The sequence below is a fragment of the Nothobranchius furzeri genome, chromosome 12 (assembly GCF_043380555.1).
Source record: "Nothobranchius furzeri strain GRZ-AD chromosome 12, NfurGRZ-RIMD1, whole genome shotgun sequence".
In the NCBI taxonomy this organism is placed as follows: domain Eukaryota; kingdom Metazoa; phylum Chordata; class Actinopteri; order Cyprinodontiformes; family Nothobranchiidae; genus Nothobranchius; species Nothobranchius furzeri.
This window is the reverse complement of record NC_091752.1, coordinates 7,757,632-7,778,974: the sequence shown is the minus strand read 5'-3', so window position 1 is coordinate 7,778,974 and position 21,343 is coordinate 7,757,632. Positions and strand designations below refer to the sequence as shown.

General features: G+C 43.7%; 2 protein-coding genes across 2 annotated transcripts; one reads left to right on the top strand and one right to left on the bottom strand.

Moving 5' to 3' along the window:
* The first annotated feature begins 5,322 nt into the window (after positions 1 to 5,322).
* nanp (N-acetylneuraminic acid phosphatase) lies at positions 5,323 to 8,975 on the top strand. The gene is made up of 2 exons (XM_015944077.3): positions 5,323 to 5,465; positions 8,081 to 8,975. The coding sequence occupies exons 1-2, from the start codon at positions 5,376 to 5,378 to the stop codon at positions 8,744 to 8,746; spliced, it is 756 nt and encodes a 251-aa protein (XP_015799563.1). The 5' UTR covers positions 5,323 to 5,375; the 3' UTR covers positions 8,747 to 8,975.
* A 1,667-nt stretch (positions 8,976 to 10,642) lies between these two features.
* On the bottom strand, positions 10,643 to 20,114 carry polr1b (RNA polymerase I subunit B). Its single transcript, XM_015944079.3, has 15 exons — positions 19,867 to 20,114; positions 18,938 to 19,105; positions 17,570 to 17,716; positions 17,372 to 17,504; positions 17,172 to 17,308; positions 16,870 to 17,093; positions 16,619 to 16,790; positions 15,733 to 15,904; positions 15,360 to 15,641; positions 15,150 to 15,283; positions 14,066 to 14,236; positions 13,825 to 13,981; positions 13,554 to 13,750; positions 13,234 to 13,484; positions 10,643 to 11,684 (listed from the first exon to the last, which is right to left on the bottom strand). The coding sequence occupies exons 1-15, from the start codon at positions 20,041 to 20,043 to the stop codon at positions 10,802 to 10,804; spliced, it is 3,405 nt and encodes a 1,134-aa protein (XP_015799565.3). The 5' UTR covers positions 20,044 to 20,114; the 3' UTR covers positions 10,643 to 10,801.
* Positions 20,115 to 21,343: the final 1,229 nt, after the last annotated feature.

Below are 21,343 nucleotides of genomic sequence, written 5' to 3'. Positions count from 1 at the left end.
TTAGCTTCTTGGGTTAGCTAGTAGTTCATTTGTTCCAACCGTAACAGCCCCACCCTTAGCTCCACCTTTTCCCATTTTTGGATTGTCTGGGCGTGACGGGATGTGTGACACGGTCAAAATGGTGGTGATGGAAACCTATAATTCAAGCCTATGTACATGAATTGTCCTGTATACTGAATATGTTGATGATTCCAACGCACCTAATTCAGATGTTGAATCACCTGTGCAGTAACTCATCAAGCTCTTCCGAAGCCCGTTAAACACCTGCTGATTGTATTTTGCACAACTGTTGCTGTGAAGCTTGCACACAAGAATTTCACTCGCATGTACTGTACCAGTGTACCTGCACGTGTGACGAGACAATAAAAGTGATTTGATTTGATTTGGATTTGATTGGAATCAGGTGTGTTGAAGCAGGGTTCAAACTAAAACACGCTGAATACTGGCTCTCCCGGACCAGGAGTGAGTATCACTGATGTGAACTATTTCCCTCTGAAACCGAAACACGGAGAGCAACGAACGTTCAGAATCAGGACGGTAAATCAAGGTGACACGTGGAGAAAAGAGAGTTTCTGTTTCAGTGAAGTCAGTTTTCAAAAATCTGATTTATTAAGTAACTTTTTTTGTTTGTGGTTTTGCTTTTTCTGTAGGCCGGCAGGAGTTAATATTAAAACTTGCACAAAATCTTTTTGACAAATCACATTAGTTAGAAATGTCTGTTTCTATATGATAATGTGTATTTATCAAAGAACAGTTGAATTAAAAAAAATTACTTTTTGAGCAGTTACAATATTAAAGTTGTAAATAATAAAATTATATAAATATTTTATTGTAAATAATAACATTTGAGCAGTACATTCTTATATTCTTGCAGAATTCCCAACATTACAAATTGATATGGTTTTAATAAACTGCTTTGCATAATAAAAACCCAATCACTGTATCTATATTACACATCATTTCAAATCATTTTTTGTATATTCTGTGTTGCAACTGCAACTGTGGGTCATGCTAAATAGTCTTTATTGAAAATGGGCAAAATATAAAGACAGGCTAATGATGTTCATACAATAATGGATACATAAAACAACATGGCAGCATGGGTCCAAAGTAGAGATATTTACCCATAATGCACAGCTCCATGCTTGGTGAAGACCAAACAGCTGATACCAGCTGCCTGCATCGTGGTGAAGGGCTGTTGGTTTGGGCTCCTCGCTGTCTTTAGGCTCGTTTCCACTATGGGAACTCCTGGGTAACTTCACCAGACCTTCACGGTACGTGTTTCTCTATTTCACTGGAACTCATTTGCTGGGCCATGTGAGTAACCCAAAGAGTACCTGCTCGGGGTTTGTTCTCGGGAAAGGCCCAGTAGAGTTGCTGGGCGGAACTTGTTAACTCGTGCTGATAGGTTGTAACTTAGTAGGAAATTATATTGACAGATATCACTAAACTTCTGGTGTTTGCCAAACTGAAAGAGTTGCTGTTGGTGAAGCAAAATGGAGAAAATAAACTAAACAAGCAGTGTTCACGCTGCTTTAAAATCATTGTTTCTCAACTCCCAGTGCTGTAATTTACGCTGCTTTACGGTGTCCCACAGAGCGCCGTAGACAACATTTCTTCTGGTCGTTGAGCATCACTTTTCACATCACGCAGCCGCTCTCCTCACTCGTCCCCTGATCAGCAAAGCCATGGCCAGGACTGGACCTAAATGTGATTCTCAATTAACTGAAGAAACTTTATAAAAATTGTGTAAAATTTTCTCCATAACCAGATAAGAAACTGAAAAAGTCTAAATTATGATCAGTGTGATGAAAAGGTCATTTATAAAATATGGGCAGCCACACTTCCATCCATAAGTTGTCATGAATGGTAATCTGAGTGTGAGTTCTCAGTGCTAGAATCCAGAAATCACGCAGAGTTGGTTTCCTCCCTGCAGATGTGTTGGTTCAGCAGCCGGTCAGAAGAACTCAGGTGTATCAGCACTGATGGGGGAAATCTGCCCAACAACCACGGGAGGTCCAGGAACAGGTCCAGCACCCACGCACCAAGAGTCACGGAGTGGCAGCTATCGATGGGAAACTGAGAACGTCGGGTTCCTGCAGACTCCCAACAATTTACATAAGCACTGCAGAAAACCTTATCTCTCCTTGATCGTTACATAACCACCTGGAAAGACATCGTTCTGCCCCAGTTCGTGACATCCTTGTTTGTGTGTACGTGCAGGTTACCACTCACCTCCTGTCACTCTGACAACCTAGCATTATAGGAGCACCAGCATTTTTATATTTAGACTGTAGTTCATCCATTCCCCTGCCTCTGATAAAATCTCACGAGTGTGTGTGTGTGTGTGTGTGTGTGTGTGTGTGTGTGTGTGTGTGTGTGTGTGTGTGTGTGTGTGTGTGTGTGTGTGTGTGTGTGTGTGTGTGTGTGTGTGTGAGACAGAGAGAGAGAGAGAGAGAGAGAGAGCAAGAGAGAGAGAGAGAGACTGGAATTTGTCTCTATTATCAGAGGAAAACTCTGATTGGATCACCTTGACAAAGGAAGGCCAACAGAGTTCCTGTTCTCCTTTTTATTCTTTATCTGAGCAGAATCAGACGTATTTTTGCTCCAAATCTTTGCCGCCTGATAAAAGTCTTGGTATCTACAGTGTTGAACGATGATAGGTATGGTATTTGGAGCCAGGTCTGGAGTGCTAAAGACCTACTAAACCCATCTTGCCACCTGCAAGTTTCCTATCATGAATGCATGTAGGTTTCACACTTTTCCCCAAATTCTGCTCAATAATGGTGCATGAACACCAGATTACATCCGTGACATAAAGAGGCTCCTGTCCCTAGAGCTAGTCTTTACTTGCATAATCAGGACATCATAAACACAAAAATTCACATTTTACTTATTTTTTAGTTTGTTGGTTATTTACAAGCATCAATGTCTTCTGCATCAATTTCTGATCCAGCCAATTTCTGTAAAGAAATAAAGAAGAATGCAAAAGTATGAAAATTAATAAAATAACATTCAGTGAATAACGTTTAGGAGATCTGAGCAGATGTTCACTTTAGAGTTGGGTTCTGTATTAACAAGCAAACATTGAAACCTACAATAAGGGTCCCTAATGTTAATCAGTGCATTATTAAGCATTAATAAACAAAGGGTCTCTTTATTAACAGCACTGTTATTGTTAACTATCAAGTGTCCTTAGGACTAGGGCAAAAGGCTGGGGGGGCTTAGGGTCAGTAATGCATAACTTAATATTAACATTAATATTACTTTCATTACTAGTTTATTAATGCTTAATAATGCAATAAGTAATTTGATAAATGGACCCTTATTGTAAAGTGTTACCCAAACTTTTTTATGACTCCCTGTTGTACTGACCCTTTATTTATTAGGTACCTGACCTTATCGGTTCACAGTAAAAATAAATAAAAGAACATTTTAAATGTAAATTTTTTTATACTTTTACTATATTTTTTAAAACTTCCCAATAACTTTCAAGGATTCAAATGTTTACATTTTTGGTACAATGAATGATGAGGTGTCTTATTAAATAATCCTGCTGATTTAACACCTGGATGCACTGTAAACGTGGCATTTTCCTGCTGCAGGGGGTCTGGATGCTCCTACATATCTACAGAACTCTATGACATGTTGGAAAAATAAATTGAGGATTTAGTTTGTCAGTTTCAAGGCAAAATCAAAATAAAAATCATAAGTGAAATGCTATTTCTATAATAAGCCTGATGAATCGCTTTATCTCCTGAACCTTATAATATTTGTTTTTTATTATTCTTGTAACTAAGGTTCTTAAATTTGCTTTTACTTGTAAACTGTGGCCGTTTACTGTCAAGAGTTATCGTAGTTCGTTCATGCAGCACATTATGGATACCGTTGTTCTTTGAATCAGTGCCGCCTTCACTCCTATTCCACTTTTATACTCTTTATTACCATTATTCATAATTCTTACTGGACACAGTATTGCAACTTTCTTATTCAAAATTTGGACTTTAGTCTAAAAATTGCAAGAAAAAGCATCTTCCTCCTCATCTTTCTTTATCTTCTGTGGCTCTAAAATGTTGTAACAGCCAAAATATTCCTTTCATAGTAGAATATTTTATAACGCGTGGAAAAAAAATCCTCAAATCATGACGACACCTTGGAGATTTTATAGAAATTACACTTCGATGGTGACCTTTGCAGGCAATTGGTGCCCAGCTGAGGAAGTGCGTGTGACTGGGCCAGAATGCTGTTGTGCAGATGAGGGCACCGAGTCTCAGCTCCTTCAGATGTTTGCACTTTCGTGGAAGTGCATACAATTATCCCCCCTCCACACAGGTGGGGAAACTCCATCTGTACACTTTAGACTTTTCAAGTATCCAGCGTCTGTGTTTAACTTCCCCTTTTCAAAGTGGAGAACAACCTAATAAAAAAAATCTCTTGATTTGGTTTGCTGCACTCTGTCATTTAAACCCTCATTCCCCTTCATGTGCAGCAGCAGGTGTTCTAATAAGGTATTATTTCATCATTTAGATCTTTGGTGTGTTTATTCCAAAAGTACTAAATGAATTAGTCAAGATTTTCCAAACAGCAGCACCCACAGAGCAGAATAACCAGGTTGTGAGAAAGGTTTGTTGTGGTCTGTGATTGGCTGCTTGTAGCATGGTAGTGCAATAACTCTGCACAGTGTTGCGTGTGAGAACCCCTGGCCTTCTGCCAGCTGAGAGGCTGAGTTAAAGCATAGGTTGCATAAGAACTGAGGAATGTTTTTATTTTGAAAAGCTGTGTGTCACGGAATATGTGTTTAAATTGGCAATCTGCATGGTGAGAAGTCACGTAGAGCTTTTTATTTCCACCTAGAAGTGAAACTACTGCTTCTTTGATTCTTGTGGTAAAAAATAGTTTTGATAGAATATTTAGGCTGGTTTATGCCGCTGAAAGAAAATTAAACAAATAATGGAGGTTTTCATCAAACAAATATTGTATTTAAATAATAAACTTTTTTTAAACTATTTATATTACATTTTATTTGCTTCAAATTTAACAATAAAAGTTTACTTTAGTGTTAACTAAAATAAAATAAAAAAATGCCTGAAATGTTCTTGGTACGCTTTTGTAGTTTCATTAAATTTGTGTTTGTAAAAGGAGCAGTAACTTCATTTTACAGTAAAAACTGAAACTCTAATTTCCCTTCCCTGGGACAAAGCTTTTCATTTCATTCAAAACTGCGTCAAACCTGAATCTAAAACGCCATCTTGAGGCTGAAAGTAGAACGCGCTAAAGTGCCTTTCCTTTGTAGAACTTCAACTCCCAGCAGTCAATTCGGCCGTCTGCACTTCCGTCTCTGATGTGGGAACGACCAACGACCGCGCGCTGCCGTAATGGACGACAGAGCTGTGAAAGCAATATTGTTCGACTTGGATAATACGTTAATCGAAACGAGTCGGGCTGGTGGAGCGGCGATTCTCAAGGTGATTTTAAAAAATGGACATTTTCTTGTGTTTTTTTCAATATTTTAATGACTTCTGCTGATTAAAGGTCTGTACGTCGTTTACTTAAATTCACTGTTCTGATAAAAATATATATCTTCGTGTTAACTGTGTACAAAACGTAATCCCTGTAGTTTTCTTTAGCTAACAAGTATTAAATAGCGACGATGACGTTTCTAGACAGCTTGGTTTTGATTGGTTAAGCACTGTTAAAGGGAGCCGGAAGTGGAAGAAATCTGTTTCTTCTTACATTTCACACTTTAGAGTTCATCCAGAATCAGAAGGGTTTTATTGCCATATGTGCGAGGATCACAATGTTAGGAAATCGCTGCGGTACTTGGTGCAAAAAAGGAAGATAAAAATAAGAGATGGGAAGTAAGAATATAATCATGATAAAATAATAATATAAAGTGACAATAATTGGAGAAACTGCTGCTATATGCAAGACAGTGTAGGTACTAATCAGAGCAGATCAGTTCAGGAACACAGGGTCATGTGACTGGAGTGGGCAGCCCTAGGACTGTCATTCATGAGTCAAACAGCAGAGTGGGAGAAATTGTTCTTATGGTGAGAGGTTCTGGACCGAATGGATCTGAGCCTTCTGCCAGATGGGAGCGAGTCAAAAAGGCTGTGTCCAGGGTGACACGGGCCAGCTGTGACCCTACCTGCACGCCTCAATGACCTGGAGGTGTACAGGTCCTGAATAGAGGGCAGTTTGCAGCCAATGACCTTCTCAGCAGAGCGTAAAACACGCTGCAGCCTATTCTTGTCCCTGGTGGTAGCTCCAGCGTACCACACGGTGATAGAAGAGGTGAGGGTGGACTCGATGACTGCGGTGTAGAACTGCCTCATCGACTGTGCTGGCAGCATGATTTTCCACAGGTATTTTTGGATATTGTTGGACTAAACCATGGACATATATACGGGCTAAACCTAATCTGTGGCAGATCTAAAAATAACAAACATTTAGTTTCTAAATATCAATTTTTCATCGTCCATGTTGGATTTGTGTTTGTCCTGCCTTTGAAGGACGGGCAAGATCTCAGTGGGATTACGGTCTGCTGAGTTTACTGGACCTGGACACAACATGTTGATGTTTAGTCCCTGATCCACTTAAATCTGAATTTAGCCTTCATCACGAAAGCAAACCGAGGCAGTAACAATAATACTTAAAATGGGAACACATCACACCTGTCTTAGCCAATCTGCACTGGCGTCCAGTGTCTTTCAGGGTTTGGTTCTAGATACTTGTTTTTGTTTTCAAGTCTCTGCAGGGCTGTGCTCCAAGTTATTTGACTGAGTTACTCACCCGATATAAACCATCCTGTGTGGTTCGGTCATCACAGCAAGACCCACAAGAGCAAAATGTTCAACTAGAGGAGGCAGGGCTTTTTCAGTTTTGGCCCCCGAGCTATGGAACGGTCTTCCACTCAAGGTCCAAAGCACCCTCACCCGCCGGTTTTTAAGAGTCGGACGAAGACTCACCTCTATACAGTGGTGTTCCCTCAGCACGTGAGCAGCCATATTTTTAGATAATTTAGCTACTTTTAATCCAGTTTTATTTCACTTACTTTATCTTGTTTTTGATTATCAGTCATTGCTCACATCCCCTGCTTTTATCTGTTCTTAGTTTCAATTCAAGTTTATTTATGTGGAAAGGTGGAGAAACAAAGCCCGGGCGGGATTCGATCCCCAGACTCCCGGTTGAGAGTCATACGCTCTAACCAGTCAGCCAAAGGGACATCCCCTTGGCCAAGTAGCCAGGGCGCATGATAAATCGGGACATTGTGACAGGACGCTCACACTGTCACATTTATATAGCGCCAAATCACAACAAGAGTCGTCTCAAGGCACTTCACATAATAAACATTCCAGTACAGGTCAGTTCATTAAGCCAATCAGAAAAAAAGATTCCTATATAAGGAACCCAGCAGGTTGCATTGAGTCACTGACTAGTGTCAGAGTCTTTACAGCAATCCTCATACTAAGCAAGCATTTGTTTATATCTATTTTTGTTGACCATTGTATGGGTCTGTGATGTTTTTAACCCTTTGATGCATAATGGTCACTACAGTGGACAGGTACTCAAAATTATTTATTTGTTTTTGCTATTAAGCACAGTTGTTGAAGACTTTATTGCATTTGAGCCCCTCCATTTGGACTTCAGTAAGCCAAGCCAACATATTTCATGTTCAGAATGCACGCTGTCCACTGAGATGGACATGTAATAAATTATTTGTAAATGAACAAAATTTTACAAAAATATTTGTTGAAATTTGTTTCATTCACACCCAAAGACCAATGAAAAAAATTGTTAAAAAAAATCATGGTTGAAGATTTCATAATTCATGCATCAAAGGGTTCATGCGTGTTCAGCACTTTGGTTTGCCTATTGGCAGTTGGAAGGTGCTATATAAATAAAGTTGATGATGATGATGATGATGAAAACCTTGGGCCATCTGCTTTTTATTGTGTGAGAACTTAACTCATGATGAACTAAAACATTTACTCATTTTAATGAGAAAATAACTTAAATGCAATGTTTTTTTTATTTTCATGAACGTTTTTAATCTGGCGTCTGTTTGCTATCTTCCCAGACCAGTGAGCTGCTGAAGACCAAACTGGGCCTTGATGAGGACACCATCCTCACCATTTGTGGGAAATTCAAGCAGAAGCTTTTCCACGAGCGATTTGACCCATCGTCAGGCGGATCGATAGACGACCTCCGTGTGCGTCACTGGGAGGAAAGTATTTTAGAGACCCTGGGTAGCTGCTCCTCTCCGTCTCTGGCTGCTCGGTGCTACTATTTGTGGAAAAACAGTCGTTTGGAGGTTCTATGTCTGTCCCCTGAGGTGTCTGGTCTTCTGAAGAGTCTTCGCAGCAGATACAAGCTGCTGCTGCTGACCAACGGAGAGGCTCAAACCCAGAGGGAAAAAGTGGAAGTGGTCAGATGCGAGGAGTTCTTCGATGCCGTGGTGATCGGGGGAGAACATCCCGAGCAGAAACCGTTCTCTTCCATCTTTAGGATGTGTTTCCAGCTGCTGGAGGTGGAGGCGGAGGACTGTGTGATGGTGGGAGACTCTCTGGATACAGACATTCAGGGGGGCTTTAACGCCGGAGTCCGGGCCACGGTGTGGATTAGCAGTGCAGAGCACGTTGTTTCAGACGGTTCAGTGAAACCAGACTTCACTATTCCCACCGTGCTTCAGCTGCCAGCTGTTTTAGCACAGCTGCAAAAGAATAACTCTGAAAGTAAAGGATAATTAACAGCTTTCTTCAGGTTTATTTTCTGTTTTTTATTATTTTAATTTTTACATCAAGGGAAATAAGAAAAAAAAATTCCAGCATCTTAATTCTTTACAATTTTCTGTTTCTGTGCTAAGATTATTAAATTATCAATCCTGTTTATACCCAATCCAGAATAACTCACATTTCTGATTCCTCCTCCTCACTCAGCATGGCTCTATTAAACACCCGCTCTGTTAACAATAAGTCCTTCCTGCTCAATGATTTAATTCTGTCTAGAAACCTGGATTTTCTGTTTCTGACTGAAGTTTGGCAGCAAACATCTGATTATTCTGGTCTGATTGAACTCTGCCCGAGTGGTTATTCTTTTCTTAGCCAGCCCCGGGGTTCTGGTCGTGGTGGAGGCCTAGCTGTTGTTTTCAGAGACCTAAGCCTACTGGTTGTGCAGCACCAGGCTAAAGACCAAAGGTGACAGATCATCTGCTGCTGTGGCCCCCAGACTCTGGAGCTCTCTCCCCCTGAGCCTGAGATCAGTGGACTCAGTGGTCTCCTTTAAAAAGCAGCTGAAGACTCACTTGTTCAAGCTGGCTTTTGTATGACCTTCTTCACCTCTCTCTCTTTATTCTGCTCTCCCCACCTATTCCACCTTCCTCAGGATCCACTGATTTCCCTCTTTCCTGTCGCCTAGTGAACTAGACCAAATTCTTACTTTGCAAAGTTAATAATACATATTTATATACATAAAGTCAAATAATACATTTATTTAGTCTGGCTTGCCAGGCTCTCTTTCCTGTTCACTCGCTCTCTTTCTTTACATTTTTTTTATCACAACTGTCTATTTTTTGCTCATTTTAAATTTATTTTTAACCATTTTCTAAATTCTTTTTTACATTTTTACATGTTTTGTTTTTGTGAAGCGCCTCATGATTTTTATCTTGAGAGGCGCTATAGAAATATTTTCTTCTTTCTTTCTTCTTCTTCCATCTCTCTGATGTAACTGGAGTAGCTTCACCACAGTAAAACGATGTTTTCCCACTAGCCTTTAATGTTTGAATAATTCAGATTTTCCTGAAACTTTACTTCAAAGCAGGACATGAAACAGGTCTTACATTATATGAAGGCCCGGTTCACACGGCAGGACAATTACGTCGATTTTTGTATCGATCCTCCCCTTCTGACAGTCATAAGGACGCTCTGATTACCGTAATGACTCTAAAAAAAATCATATCAGATATTTCTGCCGTGTGTGGCGTGCAAAGTGCTCTGGTCTGCTCGGAAGGACATCCTGATCACTCCGATCACAAACCTCTTGAGTGTGACGTGCAGCCAGTCAGAAAGTGAGATGATGGAAGCATGGCGACACACCACGATTGTACGCCAAAGTCTGGTTTGACTCCCTACTTCGTCTGTCATGGACTCTGACATTTTTTGTGCAAATGAATATGCTGTTCCTTCAAAGAACTGTACCGGTACGAGTCCACAGCCACGCATTTGTGTTTACAGAACTTGGTGTCTTCTGGAATTTGAGTGCTTGAAATGCTAGCTACCATTCCCGTCCATTGTTTACGCTAAGCTAAGCTAACAGAATGACTGGGCTTATTGGTTTTCCCCACTCATCAAGCTCTGGGGAATATGGCAACAGACCAAGTTTCACCTAGGGGTGGAATATCTCTCCAAGTGTAAAAAATCAACTTAAGTTTCTGCCGTTTATTTTTTCATCTATTTTTAAGTGTTTCAGTGTAAAAGTTAGAATTATTTTAGTTTTTTTAAAGATGGCGGCATCAGTCCTGAAGAACATAATCTATTTCTCCCAACTGAGGCTGTTCAGAGCACCGTCTACAACAGCGGGTAAAATATAGATATCGACCTGTTTTATTCCTTCGAGTCGGGCTCAAAGAGGACAGAGCCATCGCTGTTAGCTAAATACTTTTATTGGGTTTGGAGAACATTTCATCATCATGGCTGATAAACTATCACATTGACACGACATCACGGTTTCACTGATTTCTTGATTCTGATTTCCACTCAAGTCATAATTAAGGCACGAGTCTTTGTTTCTCTTCTGAAAAACTTTATTTAACCTCCAGCTTGACTTTGATGTTCATCGCTGCGAGCTCGGCTACGAAGTAGCGGAAGACGTACGGGACCGACACAGAGTCGATGGAGTCACTTTTGCCACACAGGGAGCAGACGGTTTTCCGGTTTCGCATGGCAGACCAGTAGGGCGGAGGTTTCTCCAGCAGTGGTGACAGAAGGCTGCCGCAGTCGATGCACACCTGAGCGACCGAGCGATCTGAGCAGTTAAAAAGACGGTCATGAAGCAGGAACGAGGATCCGTGAGCCAGCAGGGCGTCGCGCTCCATTTCTCCAAAACGAATGCCTCCCTGGATGTTTCTTCCTCCCACAGGCTGGTTGGTCACCTTGTCTCGTGCTCCCGTGGTCCTCACCTGGAATTTGTCGGAAACCATGTGACGTAGCCGCTGGTAGTAGACGACACCGATGAAGATGTCAGCCTCCAGTTCCTGACCGCTCAGCCCACTGTACAGCCGCTCTGTTCCATAATAGTTGTAGCCACCCGCTCGCAGCATTTTACCAAAGTACTCCAGCGCCGCGCTGTCTTCAGAGAAGGTGAACGGCGTGGCATCGTGGCTGAGGCCGTGCAGGGCGGCAGACTTCCCAGCCATGCTCTCAATGAGCATTCCTATGGTCATACGGGAGGGGAACCCGTGGGGGTTGAAGAGAATGTCGGGAGTCATACCGCTCTCGGTGAAAGGCATGTCCTCCGCCGGCCACAGGCGGCTCAGGATCCCCTTCTGACCGTGGCGACTAGCAAACTTGTCACCAATGGTGGGGTTTCGAGGCACTCGGACGGTGATGCAGACTCGTTTAAAACGCCCTGAACCGGAGTCGTTGCTGCAGATCTTTATGTTATCGACAACACAGGCCTCTTGGCTCCTGCAGATGAAAAAAAAAAACGCAAAAAGAGTTTAAAAGTAGTAAACAGTGTTGGGAAAGTTACTTTTAAAAAGTAATTAGTTATAGTTACTAATTACTTTGTCAAAAAAGTAACTCAGTTACTAACTGAGTTACGAGATTATAAAAGTAACTAATTACCAAGAAAAATAACTACTTAGTTACTTTTTTTCATTAAAGAATGCAAGAAAAACGGGTTAATTGAACTTACTTAATTTACTATAAACGACTACAGTGGTGAAATATAAATGACTAATGACTGGAACATAATAAAATGTATGTCCAAATGTTTTTTATAAACCTGCATAATTTAAATAAATAAGCACTTAACAGGAGGAACTACTAACAGGAACATTACACTTATCTAGACTATTAAAAGGTCACTGTGTGATATTTAACAAGACCCCAGTCAGCTAAAATTTATAATTGCAAATAGAAACACCTGTAAAGGTTCCCGAGCCTTTAAATGGTCTCTCGGTCTAGTTAAATTACAGAAATGAATGTAGTTTTGCACAACATTTTAATGTTTCCAGCTTCACATAATTGTCTGTTATTATCAGCATTTCTGTTGCTGCTAATCTAGTAACGGTTAAATAAATAAAATCCTTTAAAATGACACTAGAAGAGGCACAAGCCTGATGGAGGACCTACATTTACTAACTTGGGTCAGACCCAACCACAGAAGAGCTGAAGCTGGGTGGTAAACACACACAGGTAGTTCTAATAACACCTGAGCTCCATGACGTCTGAGACTGATGCATCAGTGTTACAGCGGGACTAAAGACATGATCAGAAACAGGTTACAGCTGGATGATCTAGGAAGGTAGAAGATCACGACGTCTGAGCGGTGAACAGGTGAGCGGACCTTCAGGACGCCCCGCTGTCACGCTAAGAAGGGCGTAGACTATTCATCACATCTTCCTCGTTCTTCACGGGCCGTGATGCGCTTGGATGAAAACATCTGCCTCTTTAGCTCCTGATCAGCTGATGACAGCTTCAACACACCGCGCTGCTTAACGCACGCATTTCCATATCAGTAACAGAAACGACGTTTTGATAAAAGAAGACGGTAATTAATTAGTTTGCTCATTACAGAAAGAAATCTTTTTTTTTGTAACGCAGTCATTTTAAACGGCGTTATTCCCATCACTGCTCTGTTGTGTCTACAGCATGCAGTGACCGAGACCGTGAGGGTCTCCGCCCACCCGGCCAATCACCATCGTGTTTGTTACGACACCTCTCTCTCCCTGGCTGCAGCTGAAGTGTGGCGGTCAGAAAGCCTCACACTGTTGCTCAACGTTCGACCCGCACATAGTAACGCACAACCTTCCGTCCCCGGTAACGGTAACGGCGCTGCAACAGCGGGAAAAGTAATTAATTAGATTATTCCGTTACCCTAAAAAAGAACGCTGTTGGTAACGCCGTTATTTTAAACGGCGTTACTCCCAACCCCGGTAGTAAAGTAGGACTGGTTTCTGTGTTTGCTAAAGCTGCTGGTCTAACGTTGACCAGCAGAAAGACCAACTCTTACTTGTAGAAGGTGACGAAGCTTTGGCCCGTGTTGAGGTTGATGTAGCTGTAGAAGGGGTCTCCATACTGAAGCACTGATCCGATGTGAGGAAGACCATCCCCATCCAGCCTGTCCTTCACTTTTGGGTCGCCTGCCTTGGTTCCAAACACCACGCTGTCCTCTCCTTTCACCTTCTCTGCCAGGTCCACCAACTCCGTCTTGTAGATGCTCCCATGAGCGAAGCCTCTCTCCCAGGACGACTTGTTTACGATCTGTTAAAACCAACAAGCGTCAGCGACTCGTCCCAAACAGAGGCTTCCAAATAATCACCTCATATTCACCATGGCGTCTTCCATGTCGTAGCCCGAGTACGATATGACGGCCACGATGGCGTTGGTGCCACTAGGGTAGTTGTCCAAGCTGTAATGGTCGTACATGTAGGGCCTGACCAGCGCGCTCTGTGGGGTCTGGAGCCGGTACAGCTTATTATCGGATCGGTCCGTGAACGAGTGTAGAGGAAAACCCATAGTCTGCTTACCTGGTGGGAAAAATAACTCAACAACCACACTGCTTCACAAGTTACGTACCAGAGAGCAGGGAGCCGGGACTCACCCATCTGACACTGGTACATGTTTCTGGGACTCTGGTTGTGGTCAGAGTAGGGGATGAAGTTGGCCACCACACTGAGCATGCTGTGGGGGAACAGCTCCTGGTGTGTGGTGACACCCGCTTCAACCTCGCCCTCCAAAATCCCCACATTGATGTAAAGCTGCAAAAGACCAAACTTTCAGTTTTTCCTGTTTTCATTCTCCCAACGCAGCCAAAAATCTGAAAATCCCACCGCCCAAAAAACCTGTTCAAAGGTCCCGATCAGCTCCTGCATGCCGAGAGCTAAATTCTGTACGGGACGCATCATCCGACACGGCGTTGTGAACAGGAACAGGCCAGGATATAAGCTGGCTTTGCCCGTTTTAGGAACAAGGACGATCTCCATCCAGGGAGGAATTTTCTTTTCCCTCAGCACCTAGAAATCAAATTAAGACATCTGATGATTCAGCGTTCAAGTAGCGGGCCAAACACTGGATCCAGCGTTTGTTTGTACCTCCATCCCATCATTAAACTTAACCTTGCATAACATCTGCAAACACAAAGCTAACGACTGCTGTTACAGCTAACAGGCTAAATGCTGGGTTTCCCCCAGCGCTTTATAAGCCTGGCGGCCCGCCAGGCTAAGCGTCATGCCCCACCCCCCTCCCCCTACCGTGTCCACTGACACGAACGGCGCAGCGAAACTAGAGCCCTCCATCAGCTGTTACTGGTGAGAAACAGCAGCGGAACGTGTGCAACCCCCCCACCCCCGCTCTCACAGAGGAGCGCTGCGATGCGGCGCGACCCCCGGCGGCCGAATCCGCCAGGCTAAACTCGTTTTCTGGGGGAAACCCTGCAGGTAGTGGCACGTACCAGACACGTCCCAAAATCATAACGGCGCTGCGCTCCCAGAGCACTTCAAGCTCAGCCAATCAGAGCGGGCCAGAACAGGAAATAAAAGCATCTGGAAACCATCAAACTATAACGCTCACAGATGTCCGCTTTCCTAAGCTTAAATACACACCAGCAATAACATAACCTCCTTGGCGGAGGAGACCTTTTGGATACATGCTGCCATCTTGTCTTGTTACTGTGTGAACAGGTGAAATCACGTGTGATCTTGCTATTTTCATGGGACTTTGTGATGTCGCTGTGTGGAATGCATACGCAGCGCCCCCCGGTAGATAACTCCATGCCACTGAGGTAGAGAAAAGGCACCAGTGACATTACACGCTGCTCACGCAGTGGAAAGCTGTGGTTGAACCTCGTCTGGATGCTTTAAACTCAAATGTCCCGTTTCAGGCCAGAACTTGAGACTATCGTCTACACGAGTCAAAACTGTTTCCTACCTTAAACCTGCGCAGTGACTCGACAACAGCTGGAGCCAAATCGCTCTCCACCCAGCCCACAAGAGCTCCGTCCAGGACCACGGGGTAACAGTCGGAGTAGGCGTGCCCAGGAGTTCCATCCACAGGAGTCACACCTGACAGCAGGAACAGCAGAAACGTTTTAACTCCATGGAAGGTCATCGCAGGCCTTCTGTCTGACCCGATGCTCACCGAGGGAACAAAACAGAGCCGGCAGCGACGTGGTGAACATGGAGGGTGCAACTATTTCACAGCTGGCGGTCATGTGGTTCATGAGCCCACACGGCTCTCCATCCGGAGTGTGGACGGGACACAGGAATCCCCAGGACTCTGGGAGCAGCTTCCGAACAGAGGTGGTCCTCATCTTGGCGAACGCCGCTCCTCGGTGCACGCAGCGGAAATGGGACAGGTAACGGATGAAGTTGAGTTTGTCGGCTACAACACAGAGGCCCGTGTTCTGCAGCATTCCAAGACCTATGGAAACACAAGATGTCCTTTATGCAGCTTTACTGTTTGTTTGTTTAACACCACAGCATGAACTCGTACTGAGATCCGGCGTTCCTACCAGTCTTGGAGTGAAGGTTTCCAGTGGCCAGCAAATACTCAAAAGGCTTCGTCAGGTCTGAGCCCATGTTCAACATCTTCATCACAGACTCAGTCGTCCAGGCTCCAGACAGCTTGGATCCTCTTTTGTCGAAGGACAGTTTGACAGAGACCAACCAGGCAGTCAGCCGCTCCTGTTCACACGGTTCAGAGTCCCAACGAAAACGATCAGCGGCGCGTTATCGTTAGGATTCTACAACAGTTCACTGATAATCCTGATTTACTGATGACGTTCGTTTGATAGAGTTCAACAAAACTGTCAGAAATCCTTCTTATGTTCATCTAGAACTGAACAACATCTCAAGTTTTTATAAAATCTGATATAAAAGGACAGGATGGCCCAGTATCGATACACACGTACAAACGTGGACTTTGCTTCCGTCTAAGCGGTCACACATCGTCGTACGTGTGGTGAGATGGGCTGAAACCCCCGTGTAACCAGGCACGGGAGCCTGCGGCGACCAAAATACCTCAGAAGCTCCCATAAATCTTTCCCTACTTGCTGATATGAGTGAATCCTGTGAGACTCCGGCCATGTTTGCCTTCACAGCTGGAACACACCTGTGCTGCATGACCCACGTTAGCGTTATCCGCTGCAAAGATGCTTTCATGTCATGAAAATAACTTCTTATGTTTTGACCCAAACCTAGATCCCACACAAGGAATCCTTCATTACTTGTAGTCCGACTGAATGAATGGAACCATCACAGCACATCTGACCTCCTAAAACACAAAACTGGCTACAACTCAGTCAATTCTATAGATACTGAGATCAAGTCTTCCTGCCACACGCGCCCCATCATTCCCACGGTGCAAAACCCAAGAAGGCCCCAAAAAAGAGCACCTGCCTTCAGGAACATGAGGTACAGCTGACCAGCCGTGAGCACTTCTTGAGTCACGATGCTGTCGGGGTTTTCTTCCATGCACTCCTGCTTGGCGTACGAGAAAAGCTTCCGGGTCATTAGACAAAGCAGGTAGAACTTCTCTGTGTCCGATTTCAGGTGGATGCAAATGCATTCGCTGCACAAGACGACAAACACACACTGATGTGTCGCTGCGGAAAGCTTCAGTTTAAATCAGTGTAACCGCTAGGGCTTACTTTAGGAGGACGTTGGCACACTGCTCGTTGGTGTACCACTCAGGTAGGTTCAGCTTGACCCTGAAGCGCTCTCCCAGGTAACTGAGCACACTGCTGCGGGTGGTGCAGCCCTCCTCCATCACCATACGCAGCATCTCTGACACGCAGGTCTTGTAGAAAGAATTGTCCTCGCGGCCTTTGATCAGCTCCTGGTGGATCTGGAAGTCTGTGAAATCCACCAGGGCCTGAAGAGCACCAGAGAAAACACGGTGAACTAACACAGAACGACACCAGGTCACGCTTCAAAGCTCGTAAACTGATACCTTCAGAGCAAAACCTAAAGGGAGGAAGAAGAGCTCCTTCTGGTAGATGAAGTTCAGCATCACTGTCCCATTTTCCAGGTAATGGAGGTTCATGTTGATGGCTGTGTGCTCCTCCTTCACACAACGCATAGAAATACCTTCACGAAAGAAAGGAATCAGCACAGAACAACGAGCTGAAGCTCCTCTCAGTGTCTACTCACCAAACTGGGTGTAGCCCTGACCCCTGCTCTTCCACTTGGGTCTCGACATGGCGATGGGATAGTTCCTCCTCGGCATTATCAGCATCCGGATCACCTTCTCGATTCCGTTCACGATGAAGTAACCTCCCATTTCCTGTTCAATTAACCAGCGTTTAGACGACATCCAATAACAGGAGGAGTCGCGTCAGCTCGGCTCACCTCTGCTTCTTCGTGATGCTTTACGAGCTCCTTGGGGGACATGCCGTAGAGGTTACACAGCTTTGACTTCACCATGATCGGCACCTGGCCCAGGGACTGCTTAATGATGCCTTTGGGAAAGCCGTTGATGGACCAGCTGACGTCTGCCTGAGATGACACATCGTCACACGCCTCACTACAAAACCTGCTACCTCACAGCTGCTCTTGATGAACAGAACATCTATGATAGCTTCCAGTCAGGTTTTCGTAGAGCTCATTCTACTGAAACAGCTCTTCTTAGGGTCTCTAATGACCTTCTGACTCACAGTGATGCAGGGGACGGTTCTGTTCTGGTCCTGCTGGACCTGACTGCAGCCTTTGACACTGTTGACCATCACCTGCTACTGGAGAGGCTGAGAGACTGGGTAGGCCTATCAGGAACTGCTCTGGAGTGGTACTCCTCTTTTCTTTCTGAGCGTTTCTTTTCTGTGGCCGTCTCCAAGTTTAGGTCCTCCACCACCTCTCTTACCCATGGTGTCCCACAAGGTTCTGTGCTGGGGCCTCTGCTCTTCCTCCTCTATCTGCTTCCTCTTCAGCACATCCTGAGCTCCTTCAAAGGAATCTCCTACCATCTTTATGCAGATGACATCCAACTGTACATCTCCTTTAAGCCCCATGAGATGTCTAAGCTGCAGCTGTTACACACCTGCTTAGACTCTATCAAAACCTGGATGGCTGGGAGTTTTCTTCAGCTGAATGAAGATAAGACTGAGATCCTCATCTGTGCCCCAGACAAGCTGGTTCCCAAAGTCAGAGACTCTCTTGGTCAGCTTGCTTCCCACACCAAAACTTCTGTCAGGAATCTTGGCGTGACCTTTGACCCAGCTCTCACCCTGGATTCTCATGTCAGTTCTCTTGTTGGCTCTTCCTTCTTCCATCTCAGGAACATTGCTAAACTGAGTCCCATTCTGTCCCGCTCTGAACTTGAGACAGTTCTCCACACCTTCATCTCCTCACGCTTAGACTACTGTAACTCTCTTTTCACGTGTCTGACCAGAACCTCCCTGAACCATCTACAGGTGGTTCAGAGTGCCTGTGCTCGGCTTCTGACCAAGTCCTCCAAACACACCCACATCACCCCCCTTCTCCTCCAGCCACTGATTTCCCTCTTTCCTATTAACTCTCTCTCTTTATTAAATTTTTTTTAATCACAATTGCCTATTTTTGCTCATTTTAAATGTATTTTTAAACATTTTCTAAATGCTTTTTTATATTTTTACATTTTTTGTTTTTGTGAAGCGCCTCGTGATTTTTATCTTGAGAGGCGCTATAGAAATGAAATTTTCTTCTTCATTCCAACAGGGAGGTGAGAGAGTTAGCCTAGCTTACCACCACTTTTCCTCGGTAAGTACTCCTCCTTCCTCTGCATTCTGCTGGAAACACCTTCATCTCTGTGCAGATGCTGCCTTTGGCGACCAGCGGGTTCTGGATGGTTGCATCAACGAACGTGAGGCTCAACTTTTCATTTCTGCACATGAACTCTATCGGAGGAATCGCCTGGAAAACATCAAACAAAAACTGTCCAAAAAGCAACCAGACGATCCCAAAAATCAACATGACCCCAAAGGAAAATAATAACAATAATAATAACCTCATCTACAGCCTTTAATAGTTAGTGAAGCTTCTGCTCTACTGCTGAGTAAAGGTTTGACCCTTTTCTGATATATGAAGTAGAAATGATAAATTTTAAATTTTAAAACATGTTATTGGCCAATTTTGTCATTTTACTTTTCTGTGCAATACGATTTCAGCCTGTAGTCTCGAATTTTATGTTCTAAATTGACTCCGTGTACCCCCCCACCCCCACACACACTTCATATCCTTTTGTTTTTTTCTGAACACTCAAGGGGGCTGCATCTAATTTTTTATGTGTTTTCACTGTAATACAGATATTCATTCAGGTGGTCAGAAGTCATGCTTTTAATTTGAAAAGTTTGAAATGAAAACATTTCATTCATAAAAAGTAACTGGTCCAAATTAGCGATTACATTTATTTACTACATTTTATTTCGTAATTAACTGTTCATTGTTTCCGTTTTAAATAAAGGTTTTTTATTGCCGTTAGAGACACATGTATGATATATGTCTACCAGATCTGACACACGTGGATTAAACATGTTAAAGTCAAAGAGGGCAACGAGAGGAGGAAATTAACCAGGAGTAGTATTTAGTCATTTCTCATATCCCTGCTGGAGTATTTATGATGTTTTAAATTATTAAAGTGAAAAAATAATTGTAAACCTGACTTTCTCACTGACCTGCACAAGGCGGTTGAGTCCATCAGTGACAGCCTGATCAAACGACTCGATGTGGGCTTTAGTCAGGTCCTGAACGGCGGCGTGTTGCGTCTCTTTCAGTTTACCGAATTCTCCATCGGTCAGGTTCTTTAGACTCGGTCCTGTCGGTACATTACTCCACTTAGCTGAAAAGTCCATGTTGGTGTAACCCGGGACGCTTGTTTACCACATGGACATCACGAAACAGGAAGTACATCACTGAAACAGGAAGTAGATCTGTCGTTGCTTTTTTTTTTTTTGTTGTTGTTCTCGAGTGATTTGTTAGCGCCCTCTTGTGGAGACAACGATGCGTTACACCAGTTTCCCTTTGCACTTGACGTCACGCTGCTCATGGGACTGTTTTCATTCACTTTTTCTTTGCTCATGTTCATAAAGCACATCAGTTGATCTCATAACAAAGTCTGTTTTTATGTGTAATTGTTGAGAAGCAACGCTCACTTCTACTGTGAGGGTAGCTGATGTGATTGGTGGTCGCGTATTTTCCAGAAGGGGGCGGTGTGTCACAGCCACACAGCTGCAGTTTTCAATAGAGAAGCGGGGGAGAATCAACGCTTAAACTGCAGTAAAATGTGCAAAAGCAGCATCTGGAAAGCGAGTAAAATAACCTATCTAACACAAAAGCTTGTAAAAGACTGAGTCCCGCTGTATTACTCAGGCTGCACTACAGTGTCTATTCACAGGCGCGATCCCACTACTGAGCGGCACGGGGGCTTTGACCTGCTCCGTTTCCGACCTGGGCCGGTGCACCCCTCCTTAGACGACCTGGTGGTCCCGGGCTTCCCCAGAAGCACCATATCGATACCGAACTTAGTGCGGACACCCGATCGACATAGTCCACTGCAGCTCAGAACTCCTGAGCTCAAACGATCCGCCAGCCTAAACCTCCCAGTAGCTTGGATTACAGGCACGCGCCACCGCACCCGGCGAGAGCTTCCTGTACTTATTGGGCTTTTAGCCTGTTAGCTGTTGACGTCATCCGACAGCGACACCCAGTGGTGTATCTCTGCTGGCTGGTCGTATTATGAACCCCCTGATACTGTGAGTTGTAAAATGTGTGTTCTTTTTGATGTTATTTGTAATTTTTGTAATGTTCTGATTTTAAGTAAAGGTTTGTAAAAAACGAGTTGCTATGTGCCTATGTCGTTTTATATTGTTTTACCTCATTATCAAAACAATTTTGAATATGCCAATTGGCTATATAAGCTATCCCCATAGACTGGCTATCCCAGGTGGATGGTGAGTGAAACGATGTATGTTCTAAAGAAAATGAGGGATATAGGGCCCAACTAAAAGACAAAACTTATCTTCAGGGAGTTCATCACACAGAGAGCCACTTATATCAGTATTTTTCTCAAAACGTTGCAAAAAAATTTGAATTGGTTTTAAAAAAAATCATTTAAATTCACTTTGTTTATCCTATATGTGGCTGACAAGATCC

What these genes read in the sequence shown, in the direction of transcription:
- polr1b (XM_015944079.3), bottom strand. Translation starts at nt 20,043, where the DNA reads ATGGACTTTTCAGCTAAGTGGAGTAATGTACCGACAGGACCGAGTCTA. An exon ending in GGCTCTGTTTTGTTCCCTCG is followed by an intron (nt 15,284 to 15,359) that starts GTGAGCATCGGG and finishes TCCTGCTGTCAG; the next exon opens with GTGTGACTCCTGTGGATGGA. An exon ending in AGTCACTGCGCAGGTTTAAG is followed by an intron (nt 14,237 to 15,149) that starts GTAGGAAACAGT and finishes TTTGATTTCTAG; the next exon opens with GTGCTGAGGGAAAAGAAAAT.
- nanp (XM_015944077.3), top strand. Translation starts at nt 5,376, where the DNA reads ATGGACGACAGAGCTGTGAAAGCAATATTGTTCGACTTGGATAATACG. An exon ending in GTGGAGCGGCGATTCTCAAG is followed by an intron (nt 5,466 to 8,080) that starts GTGATTTTAAAA and finishes CTATCTTCCCAG; the next exon opens with ACCAGTGAGCTGCTGAAGAC.